General features: G+C 36.9%; 1 protein-coding gene and 1 pseudogene across 1 annotated transcript; one reads left to right on the top strand and one right to left on the bottom strand.

Moving 5' to 3' along the window:
* The first annotated feature begins 17443 nt into the window (after positions 1-17443).
* Positions 17444-23065, top strand: LOC123891690 (annotated as a pseudogene).
* Positions 23066-24267: 1202 nt separating this feature from the next.
* LOC123888171 (E3 ubiquitin-protein ligase RZF1-like) lies at positions 24268-25115 on the bottom strand. The gene is made up of 2 exons (XM_045937130.1): positions 25065-25115; positions 24268-25026 (listed from the first exon to the last, which is right to left on the bottom strand). The coding sequence occupies exon 2, from the start codon at positions 24940-24942 to the stop codon at positions 24442-24444; it is 501 nt and encodes a 166-aa protein (XP_045793086.1). The 5' UTR covers positions 24943-25026; positions 25065-25115; the 3' UTR covers positions 24268-24441.
* Positions 25116-25619: the final 504 nt, after the last annotated feature.

The following is a 25619-nucleotide window of genomic DNA, read 5'->3' on the forward strand; positions in this document are numbered from 1 at the left end:
AACTTCTGAATTCACATCCTCTGAACTTCACTCAGAGCTTATATGATGCTTATATCTGCACACTTAAAATAACTTTTTAGTCCTTCCAATTGTTAATTAATACTTTGTTATCATCAAAACCTTTATAGATTTAGGGGCAAACATTTTTAAATCAATTTTGTTCCAACAATCTCCCCCTTTTTGATGATGACAAACATAAGTATTAATTGACAATTGTTGTTAAATTAACTTATCATGTTTCTCTTAGGTTTATGAGGTTTGCAAGCTCCCCCTAAGATTGATACTCCATAAAGTCTGAACTTTATGTTTTATCCATGATATTTAATTTAGTATAAGATTAAGATGGTTAGAAATAAAACAAGTTTCATATCTTTCTTCAGAGTGAGAGGTTTGCAAGCTCTCCCCCTAAGTCTCATAAGGCTAAGTTAAAATTGCACTCTTAACTTATCCTTACTTATGAAATTTATTTTAGTTTCAACTAACTTAGTCTCCGCATTGAAATACGTAAAACAACTTAAAAGTAACAACTTTTAATTTAACAGATAAAAGCGAGATAAAAGGTGTGGTTTCAGTTTTGGAACTTATCAATTAATGCGTAACTACTCCCCCTTTTGTCATTATCAAAAAGTAAAAAGATTTATATAACCAAGACAGTCAAAGAAAGGAGAGTGGTTGTTACAAAGGTGAATTAATTTTCACAAACGAAAACCAACGCGCTCAAAGGTTTATAAAAAGGTGAACTAGTTAACATGCCTTCATCACGGAAAAACAAGAATAAACAAGTGAAGCAAGAGAAGGTAGGAAGAATGAAAAGATTTAGTCTACGCATCGCAGAGTTTAAGAGAAAGAAGAACGAAGAAAAACGCGAAAACGATGAAAAGGAGAAAGAAGACAACAAGATACCACAAGATGCTGAGATAATAATCATCTCATCAGATTCGGAAGCTGAAGAGAATGAAGATGATGCGGACTATGTTGAGTTCTTGGCTAGCTATGTTCCAGAAGAGGAACAAGAAGAAGAAGAACAAGAACAAAACCCAGATCCCATAGAAATTTCATCAGAGGATGCTGAGGAGAAATCAGAGATTTCTTCTGAGTTTTATCCATCTGACTAGGATTAGGTTGCCTTTTTCTTTTTCTTTTTACCAATGTACTCAACATGGTTAGAGCATTAATAAAAAAATTTTCGTTTTTAAGAAGCATCTTGTGTTCTTATGTTCTTATTTATCAAGAAAATTAGCATAAGCAAAACAAACAAAATATAAAACAAACCACATAATCAAAACAAGCACAGCTTAAAAGAAAATTGTTCAGAGGATAAACAAGAAAATAAAAGAAAGCTGAAAACAAGTGCATAGAGTCCTAGGGTTTCTTAAGAAAGGCTAAGAGTTGGTCGAATTTGTCGTTCAAGGATCCCACATTGGAAACTAAACCATCCACCTTGGTTTCCAATGTCTCTTGAGCGGCTCTTTGACGTTCTAGACCTTCTTGCTGTTCCCTCAGGGCTTCTTGAAATATCTGCAATTGATCCGCCACAGCAGGAGCTTGTTCTTCAATCACAGGTGCTTTGCCTTTATCAGAGGGTTCACCTTCCTCTGGATAGTCTATCATCAGCACATCCTCTTGATTCTGAGAAGCAAGCACATCATCCTCTGAAATATCCTCTGGTTGCAACTTATTTGCCAACTGGGCAACTCTTGCAGCAGCTTCTTCTAACCTTTCAGACTCAGACCTCTGAGCTTCAAGACTCTGAAACAGCTTGGAGTCTATCCAGATGACTTTGAAAGCATTCAGACGGTGTTCAACAGCAGCAATTTCTTCCAGCTTAGCAAGTTCAAATCCAGCATGATTAAACATGGTTAATCTTTTCAATTCAGCCCTAGCCAGACTTTCCCTCAAGAAGCTTATCATATCCAAGTCTCTTCTTCCAATCACAGCCTTAATTTCCTCAGCAGCACCATCCAAAGCATTGCAAATCCTTGCCTTAATGCTTGAAACTTCCAAATCCACATCAGAAGGACAAACTAGAAACCTGTCCTTTAGCAAAGATAATCTAACCAAGTCATCATGAAATTGAGTGGATAGATTGCTAAAAGGGTTGGATGATGAGGGTGAAGGATTGGGAATGGTAGAGAGAGTAGGTGTTGCAGTAGCAGGGTTATCAATAACCACAACTTCTGCATCTGAAGGCTTGGGAGCACAAGTGTGAATGCGCTCAGGAGAAGCATGTTCAGCACTTGGGTTAGGATGAGGTTCAGGGGTTGGTTCAGGTGATGAGATGTCAGAAGTTGATTCAGGGTAAACATGTTCAGGAGATGGTTCAGGAGATTTAGGTTCAGGGATTGGTTCAGGAGGTGGAGAGGATTGTTTTGTGGGAGAGAGTGGTTCAGTGACAAGAATATCTGGTTGAGGTTCAGATGGTGGAATGTCAGGTGGAGGTTGAGTTTGAGGTGATGTAGGTTTAGGAGGTGATGTGATAGGTGTTTCTGTTTGTGGTTGAGGTTGAGGTGAGTTAGGTTTGGATGGAGATGAAGGTTTTTGGGTGAAGGTTTGGTTATTCAGAGGGTCAGGGCTAAGATGTTTTTCTAGTTCAGATAGGGGATTATCAGAGGTTGGAATATCAGAGGTTGGTAAAATAGTTTTGAGAGGTTTGGTGTAACCTAATCCAATCTCATTTTCATTAAAGATGAACTGAGTAGACTTACCTTTATCCTTGGAAATAGGAGCAGGTCTTTTCTTCAAACTAGCAGCAAGAGTCTCCTCATCAGATTCAGTCTCATCTTCTGACGTAGATCCTTCAGATGAACTGTCTGAACTATCTTCCTCAATGACAATAGGCTCTTTTGAAGCTCCTTCAGCAGCCTTGGTAGCAGATTCTTCATGCTTCCTCTTAGATCTCTTTTCAGCAACAGCTTGCTCCACCTTAATCTTTTTCTGAGCCAAAAGATCTGGCTTAGGTTGATCAGGTTGAGCAACAACCTTTCTCTTTGGTTTCCTCTTAGGGTTATACAAATTTACAGGAGCAGGAGGAACCATACTCCTATCAACAACAAAACCTTCTTGTCTGAGCACTTCCAAGTAATCCTGAATTACATGCTCAGCATCAGCTTCAGATATGACTGGGTAGCCTTGGACATATAGACGATCCTCAAGCCTAACAGTGAACTCTTGTGGGGAAGCAACAGGCTTAGATGCAATCAAACGCATCTTGGACAGAAAGTTAGCATTCAGAATTTCTGGATAGAACCTCTTCTCAACCAATTCAGGGTGGAATTTCCTCAAGTTCTGAACAACATGACCTTGATGCAGAAGGTCTGACAACAGCCTAGGATAAACTATAGTAGTTTTCCTCTGAGATTTACTCGCAAATATGGCTTCACAAATACGTTCAAAGAAGTAATCTCCAAGATTAACCTTCTTTCCAGTCAGAAGGAAATACAGCAGATGACGATGAGTCCAGGAGATAGTATCAGTCCCACCAACCCTTGGACTGATAGCTGCTAGGATGATCTTGAAAAGAACTCTACATTCATCAGTCAAACCCTTTACTTTCCCTTTTAAGGAGAAATCTGTGCAAATGAGATGCAGAAGATCATCCCTGTATCTTGTATCCTTTTCAAACACATCTAACTCTATCCCAGAGTTAGGTAGACCAAGAAGAGCATTGAAATGAATAGGCGAGAGTGCCATGTTCATCCCACAGATATTAGACCTAATCTGTACACCTGTAAAATCCAGCAAACCCATTTCCTTCCTAGTTTTACCCTTCAGACTAGGATTCCTTTCTATTGCTGCAAGCTCTTCCTTCTTAGCTTCATGCTTATCAAAAACCTTTGCTTTCATCCAAAATTTCTTCAACAAATCTGGATAAATGGGACCATTAAGCATGTCGAAGTACTTATCCCATCCTTGAGTGATAAAGTACTTTTTAACATCAAACCCATTAGCTTGTAGACCATCGAAATCAACCATCTTCTCTGAAAGAAAAGTAAGTTCAGATTCTGGAAACTCCATCTCGTTCCCAACGATCTGAAGATTTTTGAAAATAAACGGTGGAATCCTTTTTGACGAAGAAGACGAAGTACCAGCCATTGTTGGAGATTAGGGTAAGGTTTGGAAAACTAACGAGAGAGAAAGAAAGTTTGTTGGAGGTTTAGAGAGAATATGAAAGTGTAGGTTGTGAAAGTGAATAGTGTGCAAGTGTATTGTGTAAGTTTATTTAAATGCACACAATTAACACGAAAATAGCAAATTTGGGAAGTTACGCTAATTGACAGAAAGTTGAATACCAAAAATCATCATTAACCACCCACTACCTGACACACGTAGACCACGTGCAGAAAATTTACTCGGTAACTGCTATTTTAATGGACAACTGTTCAGCAGTGAATACTGAACGTTTCCCACTAAAATAATTCAGAGCCTCTGAGTTATTTAAAATTCTCTATCAGAGTCAAGTACTTCAGAACTTGTGTTTCAGATGTTCTGAATCATAAGTTCTGATATACCTAACCTCTTACACTTTAATTGCCAAAAACAATTTTTCATTCAGAGATTGAAAACATGTTCAGATGTTTCTTTATAAAATCAAATCTTTCAACAGATAAAGCTTTAGTAAATATGTCAGCCCATTGATTTTCAGTATCAACAAACTTAATATCTATAATGCCTCTCTGAACATAATCTCTGATAAAATGGTGTTTAATTTCAATATGTTTGGCTCTAGAGTGTAGAATAGGATTTTTAGATAAATGAATGGCTGCAGTATTATCACAATATAAAGGAATATTGTTACTGCTTACCTGGTAATCTTCTAACTGATATTTTAACCAGAGTAGTTGTGTGCAACACTTAGCTGCTGAAATGTATTCTGCTTCTGCTGTAGACAAAGCTATAGTAGTTTGTCTCTTACTAGCCCAGGAGATAAGGTTTTCACCAACAAATTGACAATTGCCACTTGTGGATTTTCTTTCAATTTTATCTCCAGCATAGTCAGCATCACAGAATCCATTTAGCACATAATCATTGGATTTCTTATAGAGAAGTCCAAGATTAGTTGTTCCTTTCAGATACCTAAAGATTCTCTTTACAGCTGTAAGATGAGATTCTCTAGGATCTGACTGGAATCTTGCACATAAGCAAACACTGAATAAAATATCTGGTCTAGAGGCTGTCAGATAGAGTAAAGAACCAATCATACCTCTGTAGATCTTTTGATCTACCTTTCCTTCATCATCTGACTTGCCCATGTTGGTAGTTGGATGCATAGGAGTATTCATTATCTTGCAGTCATCTAAATTGAATTTCTTCAGAAGTTCTTTAGTGTATTTTGATTGATGAACATAAGTTCCTTCCTTCTTCTGATTGATTTGAATTCCAAGAAAGAACTTCAACTCTCCCATCATGCTCATTTCAAATTCATCCTGCATTATCTTAGAAAAATTCTTGCACAAAGCAGCATTAGTTGAACCAAAAATAATATCATCAACATAAATTTGAATAATTAAAATGTCTTCTTTGGTTGTTTTTCTAAAGAGTGTGCAGTCAACCTTTCCTTTTTCAAAACCTTTTTCAAGAAGGAAATTACTGAGTCTATCATACCAAGCTCTTGGAGCTTGTTTCAGACCATACAGTGATTTCTTCAGTTTAAAAACATGTTCAGGGTTTGAGATATCTTCAAAACCAGGAGGTTGCTTAACATACACTTCTTCAGAAATAAAACCATTTAAGAAGGCACTTTTAACATCCATCTGATATAAGGTTATTCCATGATTAACAGCATAAGATAGAAGTAACCTGATTGCTTCAAGTCTAGCAACTGGTGCAAAGGTTTCCGTATAGTCAATCCCCTCTTGTTGACTATAACCTTGTGCAACCAATCTAGCCTTGTTTCTTACCACTTCACCTTGTTCATTCAGCTTGTTTCTGAATACCCATTTTGTTCCAATAATGTTCTTGTGTGAAGGCTTAGGCACTAGAGTCCACACATCATTCCTTTGAAATTGATTCAGCTCTTCTTGCATTGCTACAATCCAAGCATCATCCTTCAGAGCTTCATCAATCTTTGAAGGTTCCATCATTGAGATAAGACCAACTAATGATTCCTCATTTCTCAGTTGAGATCTTGTTTTCCTTGGACTATCCTTGTTGCCTAATATCAGTTCCTCTGGATGTGATGATTTGTATTTGAAAGTATTTCTTGGGGGCTCATCATCTTCAGACTCATCAGCATCAGGTTCAGCAGATGCTTCAGTACTTGGTTGTTCAGAGTCTGTAGGAACTATTGTGTTCAGAGGTACTTCAGAGAATGGATGTTCTGAGTAGTTTGGAATATCTGAATATTGATCCTCTGATACCTGAAATCTAGACAAACCTTCCACAAGCTCTGACACTTGGTCAGGCTCTTTGTCATCAAATTTGACATGCATACTTTCTTCCACAGTGTGTGTTTCAGAAATATACAGTCTGTATGCTTTTGAGCGTTCAGAGTATCCTATAAAGATACCCTTATAACCTCTAGCATCAAATTTCTTTAGATGGACTTTGTTGTTTAGAATATAACATGTACATCCAAACTGATGAAAATAAGAAATGTCAGGTTTTCTTCCTTTGAACAATTCATAAGCAGTTTTGTTCAACTTAGATCTGATATAGATTCTATTTTGAACATAACATGCTGTGTTTACAGCTTCTGCCCATAAAAACTTTGCTACATTTGTTTCATGCATCATGGTTCTGGCCATTTCTTGCAGAGTTCTATTCTTCCTTTCAACAACCCCATTTTGTTGAGGAGTTCTAGGAGAAGAGAATTCATGCAGAATGCCATATTTTTCACAAAAGTTTTCAAAAGGTTCATTTTCAAATTCTCCACCATGATCACTTCTAACTTTTAAAATAGTGTAGCCTTTTTCATTTTGAATTTGTTTGCAGAAGATGCTAAACTCATCATAAGCTTCATCTTTTGTTCTTAGGAATTTTACCCAAGTCCATCTACTGTAGTCATCAACAATCACTAATCCATACTTCTTTCCATTGATTGAAGCAGTGTTAACTGGCCCAAAAAGATCAATGTGAAGAAGTTCCAATGGTCTTGAGGTAGAGACAATGTTCTTAGGTTTAAAAGATGACTTTGTAATCTTTCCTTTTTGACATGAACCACAAAGTGTGTTTGAGTGATATTTAATTTTAGGTAAACCTCTGACAAGGTCAAGCTTACTAAGCTTAGAGATTAACCTCCAGTTAGCATGGCCTAACCTCTTATGCCAGATCCATTTTTCTTCACTCAAGGTCAAAAGACACATCACTTTTTGTTCATTCAAATCAGAAAGATTAATTTTATAAACATTGTTCTTTCTCAGACCTTTGAAAATCATGGTGTTATCAGATTGTTTAGACACAGTACATGATTCCTTATTAAAGACAACTACATAACCATTGTCGCAAAATTGACTTATGCTCAATAGATTATGCTTAAGTCCATCAACTAACCAAACATCATTAATAGATAGGGAGGAATTACCTACTGTACCTGTACCTATTATCTTTCCTTTCTGATTACCTCCAAAGCCAACAGAACCTCCTTCTTTCATAGTTAGCTTGGAAAACAGTTGTTTGTCCCCAGTCATGTGCCTTGAACACCCACTATCCAGATACCATGAATGATTCATGATACTTCTTTGAGTGATAGGCTGTATGAGAAACAACTTTAATCACTACAATGGAACTCTTTATCACAGTTAATGATAAAGTCATCCCAATATTCTTCCTCTTCATTGATCAAGTTCTGATTGTTCACTTGAGAACTTGTCAGCCATTGGTCAAGGACATAAGCCCTTCTTCCTTTGCATAGGACTTGTTTCCATACTTTAGGTAGGACATATCCTTTCCTAGTTGGTAAATCTGAATGATACATAATTTCAGCTTTTGGTACCCATCTTCTGGGTCCACGCTTGTTAGTCCACAAATGATTACTGTGTTGTTGAGTGTGAGAGAAAGATTTTGGTTTGGAATAATAACTCTTTTGAAAATATTTCTTAGTTTGAGTTCTGTAATTATTCCAGGACTTGGATTGTTTATGCTCCCAGAGTTTGTATTTATCACCAGTCCATTGATTTGACTGGTTATACTTACTGATTCTAGAATCATAAATAACCTTAGTCCTATGTTGCCTCTGAGGTTTGAGGTTTGACTTTCTTTTAAAAACTTCTGAGCCTTTAGGTTGACTTTTCTCATGAACTGGAGTTCCTCTGGTTCCAGAAGTTGAAGCCTCAGATTTTGAAACTTTCAGAACATCTGAGCTGACACTGTCAAGTTCTGAATAGCTTTTATCTTCTGAGCTTTTCTTCCCAGATCCTGAGGAACTTGGTTCCTCTGAGTTGTCATTTCCCAAATCTCTCAGATTATTATCCTCATCTTCCAGAGTACCAAATTTCTTTCCTTCTTCACTCTGAGGTACAACATAGTAAACCCAAGATTTTCCAACCTTTTTGGGATAGGTCTTTAGCTTTGAATATGTTCTACCATATTCATAGCCAAGTCCCTCTCCTCTATGTCTCATGACATTATAAACAAGATTAGCAGCTTTGCTCTTACCAAGGTTGAGATGCACAAACTGTTGAAGAGCCATTTCTTGCTCATCAGTAGGTTTGTGACACACAGCACAACCCTTTTCAAGATCATTTACTCTATTCAGAGTTTCTTGATATAGACCTTGAAAATGTTCTGCTTGTTCAGTCAGAGTGTTAAGGTTTTCTTGTAAAACTTTTTGTTTATTTAACACTCTGAGATGTTTCTCAATGACCTTGTTAAGTGCAGTTATAAGTTGAGATTTAGAACAGTCAGAAAATACCTCATCAGTTACTTCTGAATCTGATTCTGATTCATCGTCTGAGTCTACATCTGAGTCAGTTGAAGCCATCAGGGCTAGATTTGCTTCTTCTTCTTCCTCAACCTCTTCCTCAGATGATAGCTCTTCAAAAGTAGCCATCAGACTCTTTCTCAATTTACTCTTGAATTGTTGCTTCTTTGAGCTGTATCTTTTGCTTTTGTCTTTAGCAGACATTTCTGGACAATCAGCAATAAAGTGTCCTGGCTTCTTACAGTTGAAGCAGTTCTTCTGATCATCCTTTTTGCTGACAAAATTTCTGGAGCTGTTACCTCCTCTGAAATTTCTTTTGTTAAATCTGTTCCATTGCTGAAACTTGGTGAATAACGCAAACTCATCCTCATTCATCTCATCCTCTTGACCATCAGCAGAAGATTCTTCTTCAATATCAAGAAGCTGAGTCTTAAGAGCCTTAGAAGTAGTCTTAGTTGACTGTAGAGCCACTGACTTAGACTTCTTCTTAGTTTCTGAGTCAGCATCCAGAACCATCTCATGGCTTCTGAGATTGCTTATCAGAGCTTCAAGACTCAGAGTCTTGAGATTTTGAGCTTCCTCTATTGCAGTGACCTTGGGTCTCCAAGCAATAGGAAGACTTCTCAGAATCTTCTGAACATGGTCATAGGTAGAATAACTTCTCTTAAGAGCTTTAAGACCAGATACAAGGATTTGAAACCTTGTAAACATAGTCTCAATGTTTTCATCTTGTTGCATAGTGAAAAGTTCATATTGTCTTATCAAAAGACTAGCTTTAGCCTCTTGAACCTTTTCATTACCATCATAGGTAGCACACATGGAATCAAAGATAGATTTAGCAGTGGACTTGTTCTCTATTCTGACATAGTCCTCATGTCTAATAGCACCAACAACAATGTCCTTTACTCTATGATGTTTTGTGTAGATTTTTAGGTTAGCTGGTGTGAGTAACTTTCTATTCTCCATGGACAACCTACCATGTTCATTCAAGTTTTCAAAAGTTACTCCCAACTCAACCAAATCCCACAACTCATGATCAATAGCAGTAATATTGCTATACAGTCTCTCTTTCCACCACTCAAATAATGAAGCATCACCATTGAATATAGGGGCTTTTCTATTGCCACTATGTTCATGTGATTCATTACTTAAGTAGTCATAACCAAAAGCATTTCTAGGACCACCACCAGCTCCACTGGCCTCACCTTCACCAGTAGTTCTAGTACTACTATCATCTCCTCCAGACATAGTGTTCTCACAAGATCTTTACTGTCTCACTGTTAAGTGAAAGTAACAGACCAGGCGCTCTGATGCCAATTGAAGGTGTGAAAACACAAGAAGGGGGGGTTGAATTGTGTTTTAGCTAAGTTAAAACTTTTTCAAGTTCTTAACTCAACTACGTTAGCAGCGGAAAAATAACACAATAAATAACAAGAGAGAGAGAGAGAAAAACACACAAGCAGTTTATACTGGTTCCTCTCACAAAACGAGAGTAGTCCAGTCCCCTTGCACTTCCAAGGGAGTTCACTATAATCACACAAGATTACACCTGCTCAAGCACACAAGCAAGAGACTTCACAACTATGCTCAAGCACACAAGCTTAAGACTTCACACTTAAACACACAAGTTTAAGTTACACACTTAAGCACACAAGCTTAAGTTTCCTCAAGTAATGGTAAAGTATATAAAAATATACAAATGCTCTTAGGTGAACCTAAGGTGAGCAAAATACAAATAGTACAGAGTATTTGGCTAAAGTGCAAAAACACTTGAGAAAGGTTCAGAGCTTGTATATCACAGAGTTCAGAGTTTGTTCAGCGCACGTTCAATTCTTGATAGTTGTCTTTTATGTTGCAGCTGATCCTTCTAGTATATATACCACTAGAAAAGAGTCGTTGCAAAAGGAGCCGTTGGAGTTGATAACCTTTTGTCTTCAAGCAGTCTGTCTTGATGCAGTTTGGTTGTATCCAAAACTAAGAAAGAGTTTCAGGTACTTTGACTACTGCAGAGTGGACTTTCCTTATTCAGCTAACAAAACTGAAGACCCACGTTCTCAAGTTAGGACAGACAAAACAGAGGTAGCTAAACTGATCAGGCTTGAAAGGTCCTTTTCTCCATTGGTAGAAGAGTTGACTGGTAGAGAGAATCTTCACAGCTTTCAAAGATATCTTCAGAGGTTGATGAAGCTTGTAGACAGACAAGAAGTTCTGAAGTCTTCATCCTCTGAATGTTGTATCTTCTGAAGACCAACATCTTCTGAGCGCTTGTGAACTTCTGAATTCACATCCTCTGAACTTCACTCAGAGCTTATATGATGCTTATATCTGCACACTTAAAATAAATTTTTAGTCCTTCCAATTGTTAATTAATACTTTGTTATCATCAAAACCTTTATAGATTTAGGGGCAAACATTTTTAAATCAATTTTGTTCCAACACACTACAAGGTTCAATGAGTTAGTTCGTTATGTGGCCGATGGTAATGATGTGCCAACGGAGGCGTGGAAGATGAAGAAGTATCGCTTTGGATTGCGGGCCGATATTGCACATGATGTGTTCATGCAGCCAGTTACCAATCTTGGTGATTTAATCCAGAAAAGTTATCATGCTGAGGCAAGTCTTAATGATATTAGAAGGGAAAGGGGTGAGATTGCCCAAAAGAAGAAGGATTCTGAAAAGTATAACATGCATCTGAAGCCAAAGAGTTCCCCAAGTAAGAACAAACAGAATTACTCTCCTCGATCTCCAAGGAAGTGTCCAGATTGTGGTATTCCTCACAGCGGAGAATGCATGAAAGGAAAAGATGTGTGCTTTTATTGTAAGCAGCCGGGACATTACAGGAGTGATTGTCCTAAACTGCAAAAGCAAGGAGATGCCAGCGGGACTACCAAGAGCAAAGGAAGGGTGTATTCACTTGATGGTAAGAACGCAAAAACTAATAATGCCTTAATTACTGATATATGTTTGCTGGATCAGTCCGAAGTTTTTGTGTTGTTTGATTGTGGAGCCACAAATTCTTTTATTGCTGTTGATTGCGTTATACGGTTAGGATTACCGTCAACTTCCTTAATTCCTCCAATGACTGTCGTTGTCGCTACTGGTGGCAAAGTTACATCCAAGCGGGTGTGTCAGAACTGTCCTGTCAACGTTTCTGGGAAAATTTATTATGTTGATCTAATTTGTCTGCCTATTAAGGATATGGATATAGTTTTAGGCATGGATTGGCTTTCTGCCAATACTGTGTACATCGGTTGTGCCGAGAAAAATCTTTATGTCCCCATTGACATCACTGCAGAGAGTAGAGCCCTTACTGCTCTGCTGCAGAACACTCATCAGATGATTCAGTATCTCTTTGCCGAGAATAAATGCTTTAGTATCATGTTCACAATGAATCCAGAACCTAACTTACGTCCCAGCGACATTCCTATTGTCAATGAATACTTAGATGTATTTCCGGAAGAAGTAACTAGTTTACCACCGGAAAGAGAAATTGAATTCTCCATTGATCTTGTTCCAGGATCTCAGCCTATCTCTATTGCACCTTATAGAATGTCTCCTTTAGAGCTCAGAGAGTTAAAATCTCAGTTAGAAGAACTGCTTCAAAAACACTTCATTCGCCCTAGTGTTTCACCGTGGGGTGCACCGGTTCTGTTAGTCAAGAAGAAAGACGGCACTATGCGGTTGTGCATTGATTACCGCCAGCTCAATAAAGTCACGATTAAGAACAAATATCCTTTACCCCGTATTGATGATTTGCTAGATCAACTCAGAGGAGCCACTATCTTTTCAAAAATTGACCTTAGATCTGGATATCATCAAATTCGCATCAAGACTTCTGATGTGTCAAAGACTGCCTTCAGGACCCGTTATGGCCATTACGAGTTCCTAGTCATGCCATTTGGTTTGACCAACGCACCAGCAGTGTTTATGGACTATATGAATCGGATTTTCCAACCTTATCTTGACAAGTTTGTCGTAATCTTCATCGATGATATTCTAATCTATTCGAGAAATTCTCAGGAGCATGCTGAACATCTAAGGATAGTTCTAGAAATTCTAAGAGAGAAGCAACTTTATGCTAAGTTCAGTAAATGTGAATTTTGGCTTACGGAAGTTAAATTCCTAGGCCATGTCATATCTCAAGGAGGTGTGTCAGTGGATCAGTCGAAAGTGGAAGCAGTGCTTAATTGGGAAAGACCTAGAAATGTTTCAGAAGTTAGAAGTTTTCTAGGCTTGGCAGGTTATTACCGAAGATTCATTTTGGGATTTTCGGAAATGGCGTTGCCCTTAACACATCTAACTAGAAAAGGAGTTTCGTTTGATTGGGATGCAGCATGTGAACAAAGTTTCAACATGTTGAAAAAGAAATTGACTAGTGCACCGGTGTTAGTTATTCCAGATCCAAACAAGAAGTACGTCGTGTACTGTGATGCTTCAAATAAAGGACTGGGATGCGTGCTTATGCAAGATGGTGCAGTAGTGGCGTATGCATCAAGACAGTTGAAACCACATGAAGAGAATTACCCCACCCATGACCTGGAACTTGCAGCCATTATTTTCGCATTGAAAATTTGGAGACATCATTTGTATGGTGTGCAGTTTGACTTGTACAGCGACCACAAGAGTTTGAGATATTTGTTTGATCAAAAAGAATTAAATATGAGACAACGAAGGTGGATGGAATACTTGAAGGACTTTGATTTTGAATTGAACTATCACCCGGGAAAAGCAAATGTGGTAGCTGATGCTTTGAGTAGAAAGGCACTATATGCGTCAGAGTTATTAATGCATCGGTGTGGATTATACGAGAAATTTAGAGACCTTGATTTGAATGTCACTTACCAGAAGAATGGAGTTAGGCTGAATAGAATTGAGTTATCATGTGATCTACGATCTATGATAGGCCGTGCACAAGCGTTTGATATGAACTTGCAAAATAGAATTGGTAAACCAGAGTTCACCGTATCTGAAGACGGTATAATTCAGTTTGAAGGAAGAATTTGTGTGCCTAATGATGTTGAATTAAAGAGATTAATTTTAGAAGAAGCACATAAGAGCGGATTTTCAATTCACCCCGGTTCCACCAAAATGTATCATGATTTGAGGAAGAATTACTGGTGGCCAAACATGAAGGCAGAAATTGCGGAGTTTGTGTCAAGATGTATCGTATGTCAACAAGTTAAGATTGAACACCAAAAACCAGCCGGTCCATTGCAACCTTTAGAGATACCCAAATGGAAGTGGGAACACATTACTATGGATTTTGTGAGCGGACTACCCCGCAATCAAAAGGGACAAGATTCAATTTGGGTAATTGTGGATCGTTTAACGAAGTCAGCCCACTTCATTGCAGTGAAATCAACCTATAAGGCTCCACAGTATGCAGAACTTTTCATAGAGGAAATTGTGAAGCTGCATGGTGTGCCACTCAGTATTGTATCAGATAGAGATCCCATCTTCACTTCACACTTTTGGCATGCTTTCCAAAGAGCATTGGGGACACGACTTAAGATGAGTACTTCGTATCATCCTCAGACAGATGGTCAATCGGAAAGAACAATTCAGACCTTGGAAGATATGCTCCGAGCTTGTGTTTTAGAGGACGGTGGTACTTGGAGTAAACATTTGCATCTCATTGAGTTTGCATACAACAACAGTTATCATGCTAGTATCGGAATGGCACCATATGAAGCTCTTTATGGAAGAAAATGCCGGACACCGTTGTGTTGGACGGAAGTAGGTGATAAAGGACTGTTAGGACCGGACATTATTCAAGAGACTACTTTGAAGATCAAATCAGTCAAGGAGAATATGAAAATTGCTCAGAGTAGACAAAAGAGTTATGCTGATCACAGAAGGAGACCTTTAGAGTTCAATGAGGGTGACCATGTTTTCTTACGCGTAACGCCTAAATTGGGTTTGCGCGGTGTTTTCAAAACTAAGAAGCTTTGTCCAAGGTACATTGGACCATATCAGATCCTTAGGCGTGTCGGTCCTGTGGCCTATCAGTTAGCATTGCCTCCATCTATGTCAGGGATGCATGATGTATTCCATGTGTCTCAACTCAGGAAATTCATTCCAGATCCGTTCCAGCCAGTAGAATTGGAAACCATAGACTTGAAACCAGATTTAACGTATCAGCCCAACCCCGTTCGCATTGTAGACCGTGATGCTAAGACTCTTCGGAACAAGACAATTCCAATAGTTAAGGTCCAATGGGCTCAGTCACCGGATGGCGAGTTCACTTGGGAGTTAGAATCCGAAATGATGAAAAACTATTCTTATCTTTTCTCAGGTAAATTTTAAATTTCGCGGACGAAATTTCTTTAAGGAGGGTAAGTTGTAACATCCTCATTTTCTTTATGAGTATTATGTATCAATTAGAGATATTATGAGTATCATATTATGACATGACCAAATACTAGAAAACAAAGACCAAGTGTAACCAATGAGATAACCTATAGTGGACCCCACGCTATTACTAAAGTACCAAACCCCTTAGTTCACTTTCATTTTTCTTTTCCTGCATAATCAGAATACTCCCTTCTCTCATCTCATCTCTCTCGTTTAACAAAACAACAACACCCAACCATCTCAATCTCTCTAAACTTCCTCATAAAACTCACATGTATGTAGTGTTTTAAATTCCTCAAGCTCCAATCTCACTAGTGGTAAGTTCATGTGTTCCAAATTCAATTTCAATCTCTTGGATTCGTGCACTGTTCATTCATTCTCTAAAGACCCAAATTATGACCTTTACATACATGTAATGAAATGGGGCTTATTTGTTTTTATGTGGTGATTTAGGCAGTGGAATTGAAGGCCAAAGCTCAAGAGGGAGCTGAAGCTCTCATTTCAGATCTGTAACCAAGTTTCAAGGCTAGGATTAAGCTCCATTTATTAGGTGGGTTCTTAAGTTTAGTTAGTTAATTGCCCCAAATTATGAACTTTGTATGCCAACATAAGTTTAGGATCAAATTGTGTATGAGAGGAGCTTAATCCCAAAGCTTCTCTCCATTTTAAATATGTATTATATGCTGTAATATTCATGGCTAGTAGGAAAAAGGATTGTGGTGAGAGTTGCTGCAAAAATTTGGTGAAAAATATGAAAACAAAGTAGCAGGTCAGTACCTGCAGAATTTTTTTAAACACAACAATCTCACTCTTTTTGAATCCCTAAGCCTTCTAGCTATTTTATGTGACTACTACAAGTAAAATACATAATTACAATGTTAATTACACGTTAAGTATACGATAATCAAGAAATTAGAATATGTTAGTTATGCCCCGGAAGGGAATCATGGGCAGGATAAAAACTCAGGACAGTTTAGTTAGTCAGTCAATCATGGTGGATACTTTTGTACCACGTTATGGGATTCGATGAATCCAATCATGTTATAATTGTGAGCTTCATGCCGTGCCGATGCGTATAATCATCGACGACGGATATGTCAGGCCTCTGAGAATGGCTCACCTCAGAGTGTCTTAGTTATGTTAAAATGAACAAGATGATAAATTGTGATACACATTTATGATTTTATGCTATGTTATGAATTATGTTATGAAAATTATGCTATGGACTGACATTCAGGTACACCGGTGTAGTCACCGTTAGTTGGGTAGTAGAACTCACTGAGGCTTAGTAGTCTCATCCCACGCTTATTAATTTTTTTCAGATAAGCAGAAATCACATGGTAAGCAGGCTATGGAGTAGCTGTTGCAGCTGGATGAATTATGTTTAGATGCTTTTTTTGTACTTCTATCATGTATTTTGATCATGGCATGTACTGTATATGACTTTATACTTATGTTATAGCACCTATGTGTGCCATTTTAATTATGTCAGGAATTGTAAATTTAATGTACCAAGTATTAATTATGTACAAACCTGTTATATTCTAGATATTTAACTTGGGATGTTATAGGTACGGGTACCTTAGTACCCACCTCGCCCCATACCCATATAGTATATATTTATTTATTTTATTTATATTATCATATAATAATATATGTATATCAATTTTTAAAAAATACAACACTATTAAACTATTACACATTTTTAAGTACGTTTTCAATCCATTCCCACTAACTCAATTGGTAGTGAGAATAGATTGAACACGTATTTAACATTGGTGGAATGGCGTCCTCTGATTGAAGTAGTCTCTCCGGTCTAATGGGGTTGTGTTTGGTTATTGTTATTATTTCCCTGATGATGGCCCACATAAGATAATGTTGTTTCCGAGGTTCAAAATCGTTAAAAATAATTTTTAGCCACCGAAGAGATTACTGGATTGAGTCGCGGGTCGATACGCTCTCTTTAAGACGTTTCGCGGCACTGCCCAAAATTGTGCAAGGCAGACGATCAACCACGAAGTCCCCAGGATAAAACAGTCCAGTTCTACTGATACCGATAAATACTGCACTGTAGATATTGGGCAAGAATTACACCCTCAAATATGGTACTAAAAACCATTGCGCTATGGTTTTAAGTCCATTCTAATACGGTGCTATGACCGTTCTAATATGATACCGAGACCATTCTTATATGGTAACTAAGATCATTCAAATCATAGGGAATATGGCGCTATGACCATTCTTAAATTTGAAGGAACTGTACTCACCACATAACTTTAATTCTTCCCTAAACTATTAGGAACAAAAATTATTGCAAATCTATCTAATTTGCAAAAATCATTCTAGTTAGTTATAACAACACCGTAAAGAATCTTAACCAAATAAAATTCAAAGAGTTTCTTAATTCTTTTAAGATGTAAAAACAATTGCAGGTAAATATGCATTAGTTACTGCATCACTAGTATTCGGATCATCTCATAATAATCTTAGAGCTTAAATAAAACTTGGCATGGAATGAGTGTACAGAAAAACTAGCATCATATGATTCATTAAGATCATTTCGACTAATAATATTCCAAAAACGGAAGAAGAAAAATACCTGACCATATGTACTCTATACTTTTCAACATACTACTTGATTTGATTTTCCAACGGGTTAAGAGTAATAATAGTATGTGACAAGAGTATCTTTGAATGACATAATTCTTACTAACCTTATGAAGGACATAGGTTTCAAATGCTCACACAAATACCACCGACTTCTATTTGCTCAATTATGTATTTTTTTTTTCTATTTTTGTGGCGGCAGTTAGCAGTTATAAATCATTATAAAGGCTTAACCCTTAAACCAATATATTACCCTATCAAGCAACAACTAACAATGCTAGATATATGGTACCAGAACTCAAGAGCTTTGACTACTTCATTTTGCATTCTCCACGTGATGTTTACCAAATTAATAATGAATTAAATAAATAAATAAGACTTAATTTAATTATTTTCCAAATACATACTATACACACTAGTATGTTCTAGTACCGAAGTGGGACTCAAAAATTTTTATTTTCAATTCAGATAATATTGTGCTCTTTGTTCCAACAGATAACATCTATCAGCTTGACGTCACATATTTTTTACTCTAAAAAGAACCAAATGCATGCTCAATTAAACCCTTGCATAATTCTAATCGGCTGTCATTTTTTATCTCTTTCCAGGAACTTGACTATGTTGTTGAAGAGCTGGAAAAAATTTCTGTGGTGAATCTCCTAAAGAATAGATCCATAATCTCTCTCATTGGAAACGTTCAGATGTCGTCACTAATACTGGAGAAGGTTTTGTATTGCATTATCTCTATTTGAATATTTATCTACAATTTATTATTAAAAGAAAATATATTTTAATGCTTAAAGATGCTATAATATCACTATCCGGACCTTCTGTCCCTCCCTTTTGCTTTTTATCATGGGGATATCATTTTTTTCGGTGGTGCCTTTTCTTCCTTGGGAGCCTCGGGGCATTGTCAAAATCCGCATATGAATAAAAATTCTATGCATTTTTCTTTAAAAGGCAATTCTATGCATTGATAAAAAAAATGGCATTTTTCAAGCATGGGTGGGTTGATTGACATCAACTTGCATGATTATGATTCTTTTGTATTAAGTTGATGCTTTGCTCTTTTTATTGACTGGCATTTTATTACAGGCCTTTCAAGTTCTTCGCACTCTTGGTGTCACTGTTCAAATGATTTCACAGGGTGCATCTAAGGTATACACTTTAACAGCTATTGAACTATGTCTTTCACCTTCAATTTCAATCCCTCCTTCTACTGCTAAAAATGAACTAATCAATTTAAGGTCTTTCATCCCCTAATTTGTCATCATCATTAGAAAAATTGAAATTTTGTGTACCAGTTGTGTTGTGTCTCTTTTCATGTTTAGCTAAATAAAATTGTCAGCTAGGTGTTAGAGTTATGTTCAAGCCATGTTGTATGAGTGTCAGATGCTGAAATGGAGCGTCTGACACATGTCGTATGAGTGTTTGACACTGGTACATTTCAGAAACTTAGACAGGATTGGTATAAGGTCACCTATTGCTACTAAGAACCTAACAGAACTTTTCTAAAGATGTGTCTGGTTAGGGATTTCCATATGAGGAGGCTGAGAAGTAGAAAAGTTTTCATTGTACTTGATAATGTGGACAGTTTAGATCAGTTTGAATATTTATGTAGGGATTACGGTGACCTAAGTAACGATAGTAGACTCGTTATAACTACAAGAGATAGACAACTGTTGAACGATAGAGTTGATATGATACATGAGGTTAAGCCATGGAAACATTCAGAATCATTAGAGCTTTTTAGCCTAGCAGCCTTTAATGGAACTACGAGGATCAAATTCCACAGTTCCAAAGTCTTTGAACATGAGGCAAATACTACGAGGATGTAAAGCCAAAAGTTAAGTGCCAGTGGAACGCCTCCTGCATAAGTGAAGTGACTGCCCTTTGCGAGAGATCCTCGTAGTTCTCTTGGGGATCAAGTTCCTCATTTCCAAAGATTCAGTATCATCGGATTTAATTGAGAACTTGGATTTAAGCAGTACAGGAATCCAAACACAGGACCTATCAATTGGGCGTCTCCACAAACCTAAACGACTTAATCTGGAGAATTTAAGACTCAAACATGTTCAAAAAGAGTTATCTAGTGTGAGATCTATTACCGAGCTGAAGATTTCTGGCAGTAGACTAATGGTTGAGAAACAACAGCTACATGACCTGTTTGATGGCTTGCATTCCATAAAAATACTACATATGAAGGATTTTCTAAACCTGTTTGAACTCCCCGACAACCTCAGCGTCCTATCAAAATTAAAGGAATTACACCTTGATGGGAGCAATGTGAAGATGTTGCCTGAAAGCATAAATCAGCTTCAAGAGCTGGAAATTCTGTCTTTGGTGAATTGTAGGGAGCTTCGGTGCTTACCAAAGCTTCCATCTCTCATCAAACAGTTATATGTTGTTAACTGCACATCACCGGTTTCAATTTCAAATTTAAAAACTTTAGCATCAAAGATTATGGGAAATGCCAAACACATTTCATTCAGTAACAGCTTGAATTTGGATGGAAATGCCAAACACATGTCAATGCAACTTGGGACAAGCAGGTATAAAGATTACATGGCTAAATATCGATGTTACAGACCTGAACGATCATCACACTTATGTGTGGTATGATCCATTCATTTGTGACAGCATTCTCAAATTTTATGAACCAAAGATTTGTTATGAGTTCTTCGTTAGAAACAGTACGGAGGAAGTTGATGGTTCAATTGGTATCATTATTAAAGAGTGTGGGGTACAACTAGTGAGCGTTGAAGAATTGGAGAGTATTTTGCCAGAATTGGACTTGGATTTGGATAAGCAAATGGAATTGAAGAGGGATTAAAGAAGGAAAATGAAGCCTCCAACCATAAGACGGAACAGATACCTAATCAAAAACGACACATGAGTCAAAAGAAATCCGGTGATAGAAAACACGGTTAAGTTCCATATTAAACTTCCGTAAGGACCATATTGAGTTTTATTTATCTATCTACTCAACGTAGGACTCATAACGCTAATCATGTTAATCATTCTAATTTATTGAACTTATCTTCCTCCCATTAATGTTTCATCTTTGCTCACTCACATAACCTAAATCTGCAGGGGTTAAACACAAATTAGTTGAAGAAGACAATGAGAGTGAAAGCCACATTTTTAACATGGAAAAGAGCATGGGATCTACCAGAGAGGAAACTAAGAGCATGATAATCCACAATGGAACTCCTCCCATTTTAGTGTCTAAGTCGAATTCGCAGGTACAGTACACATCACTTATTTATAATTTTTTACTTTAACAGTACCTAATAAACATTCGATGTTTCAACTCAGAATGTCCAAAGTATTTTACTAAATGAGTCCCTACCAATAACTCTATATCATTACATTTCAACAATACTCATTCATTTAAAATTTTTTATTAAGTGCGGATGCGAAAAATGAAGAGAGAAGGTCCTTAATGTGACACCCTTCTGACACCACAATAGGGGTGCCTAAATAGAGGAAGGACCCCATTGTTGATGCTGTAATAGAAATGCTGGAACAAATGACGAGGGAAATGCTGCAAACTCCACATAAGTTGTATGTTGCAACTTTTATGCTGACAAACTTGGTCGTTTTACATGGAAGTGTCAGAAAATACAAACATATTACACTTGCATTTTAGCATCATTTCATTTTCGAATATTGATGATTAGATTGTTCAGGTCAGAAACAAAGGAAAATAAGGGAATGAAGATGCAAACTATAAGTAAATAGTAAAATCAAGAAACTAGATATATAGGAGTCAGGATTAAACAAATGATGTAGACTTAAAAAGACTAGGAATTCAATGTTTTTTCTGCAAGTTATGATGAAAATAAATTATTCTGTACTAGTTCAGCTTCATTATGTTTTTGAAGGTAGATCGTTATTGTGAATATGATTGTTACATTGTGCAGTTAAAAAGCAACGGAAATGAAGAAGCGAGTCAAACTGAATGTCGTGCTGGATTGCATCTACAACTTGTAGAGTCAGTTGCAACAGAAAACAACTATCATCAGCGTAGCAATTTTGAAGAGACCGAGTGTTCGGAAGAAAAACCTAATGGACAATTTATTGCTCTTGAAGATGGATCAGATGAAGACCCTTTTGCTGAACTTGAAAGCATCTTAATGGGAAGTTCAAATTCTTCACCAAAAGAAACTTGTTCTACAAGCAATGTTGCTTTAAGTAAAGCTTTGCATAAGCTTGAGTGCCTGTTGAATAAATCACTTAAGTCCATTCTCTGTGACGTAGAACTACAACAACAATTATATGCGTCTTTGGAATGCATCGGACAAGCTTCCCTGAAAAAGTTTCTCATAATGTTGTGAAGCTTGTTCAGAAGATGATACTCTATTAAAAACCTTTTCGAAGACTTTGTCATGACTCAAAAAGTGGTTGAGGATCACTTCAATGCTTTGCAACAAAGACAAAAGTTTATGCAGCTAGTAAGAGATGGTAATAAACAGATGGAATCATTGCAGAAAGAAAAGATTCAGTTTGGGGATAAAGCCAAGCATCTTGACGAAGAGGGTGAAAAGGTTGATGAAAAAATTCGAATTCTTGTTGAGCAAAAGAAAAATATTGAGTTGGAAAAAACTAAGTTGAAGGAGAGCATGGAAAGATGTGAAGGTGAAAAGAAGAAAGTGACAGATGAGGCTAAGAATATGATAACTGATACCAAAGAGCTGATGTCCATGATAAATAATTCTAAACCTTTATATGATATTGCCCTATCAAAGCAGCAGAAGTTGAAAGACAATTGGGAAGGTTTTGGAACAGCTTTTGCAAACAACTATGGAAGTAGCTGAGTGGGGATATGTTGGATGGACAAATTTGGATTTGTTGAAAATTAAGGTTTAGATGTTTGAAGCAGAGGGGGGAAGTTTTAAAGAAGTAATACTGCACAATCAGAAAGCAAAAGATTTCGACAAACATGATGCGTTGTTAAAGACGAGCATTCGACTGATAGTGTTGTTATTTGTTGAAGAGCAGCTGTTGTAAATAGTGTATCTATCATATACGTGTGGCAGAGATGTACCTAGGATAGCAATTATTCTTGTTGTAGTCTATAAATACTTGTCGATGAGCTTGTATATAGGGTGGCTTATTCTTAGAAATCCAAGTATTACTGAAACCGACGACGGTTCTCTGCGTTCTAAGTAGGTCTGCTTTCTTCCATTCATTTGTATGCATTTAAGGAATTGTCAATGAAATTTCAAGTTCTTTTATCGATTATGTTACTGTGTCATGCATTTCGTAAAAAAAAATACTAGTATATATATGATGATGATCAATTTTTCTAATTGTAAACCTAGCTGACAGTTTCATTCAGCTAAACATGAAAAGGGACACAACTGGTACACAAAAGTTCAAATTTTCTATTGATGATGATCAATTTTTCTAATTGTAATTTCTGAAACTGAATGGCACATATACTTTCCAAACACAAATAGGGATAACACTTAACAAAGTTGCCTCAAAATGAAAAAATAATTAACAAAGTTGCATATAGTTACATTAAAACTAAGCATCCCCCAATTCATGAAAACAAGAACAAAATAAGTCTAAGTTCAATATACTATGAAGCATCTACCACTTAATCCTTGCTACCAACAAACATAAAATACAGATCCAAATATAACTGATACAACTCATTCAACTATCCATTTATACACAAGAAGCCGAGTGCCCGAGTCTGACCAAGATAATAGGCATATGTGCACTTCAGGAACCTGGTCCAAGCCACGAGAGGCCACAAATTTTGAGATGAAAAAGGAAAAGTGCCAATTTCTTCAACACCGATGATGGCAAGAGCAAGGATTTTGACTTTGAGTACCAAGGCGCACAAATATATGCAATAAAATGTCTATCCGACTATCTGTAAATGTTTAATCACAAAATAAGCCTGCAATTGTGAGACACCATTAAAGGAGAAACACGACATTTCACCCTTATATGTAACCAGCCAACACCTCATCCGCCTTTATGGACATATTAATGTCAATGACAGCCTGATGCTCCAGTCACCTCAACATAAAATGAACCTATGCTTCTGCTGCAGTGCCTCCATTTCTTACAGAAAAGAACGACAAACCTATTCTTCCCCTCCACACTCGCTCGCACAACCCAAACGGTAATTCTGACCAATCAATCCTATTCTCATGAGATTGTCTTTTGTCGCGACAACTTTGTTCTGAAAAATTTTCCACACCAACAAAGACAGTTTTGAAGGGCGGCTTTTAGCTACACCCTTGACAGCATATGATCATTAGTTGATACACATTATGCCAAATTAATTACACATTATTCATCTATTGAATTGAGAAAACAATAAAAAAGAGGGCACCCATTATGTTGTTTAATTTATTAATAAATCTTGATCCATTCAAAAGTAAAAACAATACAAGAAAAATTAAAAATATGATGATTGAACTAAACAAAGTACAAATTTTTTTGATAAAAAGTCAGGTAAAACGCTTAAGTCATTCCAATAATTGGATATAAATTGGTACAAAATGTTTCTTTAAACGAGAAGAACACACAAACAAGAGACACACATATGTGTTCGATCATAAACTAACAACTAAACAATTATTCTAACTAACTAACAACTAAACAATTATTCTACAGAGAGGACATGTCCTTTTCACGGTGATCCACTTTTCGATACAATCTCTGTGAAAAACATGCGAACAACTAATCTGAACAGCCGATGAATCGTTAGAGAGCTCGCAAAGACATATGGAACATGTTGCTTCTGAATCGTTATCTAATTTTGTTGTAACATTGATGGGATGAGGAGGAAAAGGTGTTGTATGCAGCAGCGCATTGTTGCGACCAACATAAGTATCAAAGACAATAACAAAATCATCTGCCATTGTTCCATTAAGAACGTTGAAGGAAGGAGGAGGAACATGTGGACGATGATTGACTCCTCCTATGTCCCTTGTTGTTGTTGCTGTTGGTGGTGAAGAGAGCCTCCTGTTGTTGTTGTTGTTGCGACGACGACTACCCGCGGCACCGACAAAGGAATCAACAACAAAAATACTGTCAAGCATGGAGCCAGGTAGCATGAAACCAGCAGAAGCATTCAAACCCCTAACACGATTCATGTTGATTTCACTCACAGAATCAACGAATTAATGAATGAAGCAAAAGAGAGCGATGATCGAGGGAATACAGAGAGAGCGATTGATCGAGGGAACAGAGAGAGAGCTAGCGATGATCGATCGATTGCAAAAGAGAGAAAGAAGACTCACTCACTTTGCAATGCAATGAATGAAGAAATAAAGAGAGAGAGAGCGTTCTTGATTTAGTAATCCTTTGTGTTGTGTGAGATTGTATTTATAGATTTTTTTTTTATTACCGTTACAGTAATAAACGTGAAGATCACGCAACCTGGCTGTCAATTAACCAGCTAAGTAATTAACTAGGTCATCAATTAATAGCTGTCCGGTGTATTAAAAATAAATAAATAAATAAATTCAAATTATACAGTGTAATCTTTTTTTTAATTAGGTGATCTATTTTTTAAGATTAAATTTTGTTCATCCTTATATAATTAATGAATTTTTATCCTATAAAAGAATCACATATTTTCATCCAACAATTTTATTTTTTAATCTCTATTAGACAAAATTTTAAATTTTCTTAGGATAATATAATCTTATCTCGTTTAGTGCACATGATAGGATAATTGTATCATATCCTGACTCAATCCAGTGTTTGGTGACACAGCAGAATATGATAAGTTAATCCTGAAGCTTATGCTATCATGTCTCCCTAGTTA

The sequence above is a fragment of the Trifolium pratense genome, linkage group LG6 (genome assembly GCF_020283565.1).
Source record: "Trifolium pratense cultivar HEN17-A07 linkage group LG6, ARS_RC_1.1, whole genome shotgun sequence".
Lineage (NCBI taxonomy): Eukaryota > Viridiplantae > Streptophyta > Magnoliopsida > Fabales > Fabaceae > Trifolium > Trifolium pratense.

Coding starts and splice junctions, on each gene's coding strand:
- LOC123888171 (XM_045937130.1), bottom strand. CDS start 24,942: ATGAATCGTGTTAGGGGTTTGAATGCTTCTGCTGGTTTCATGCTACCT.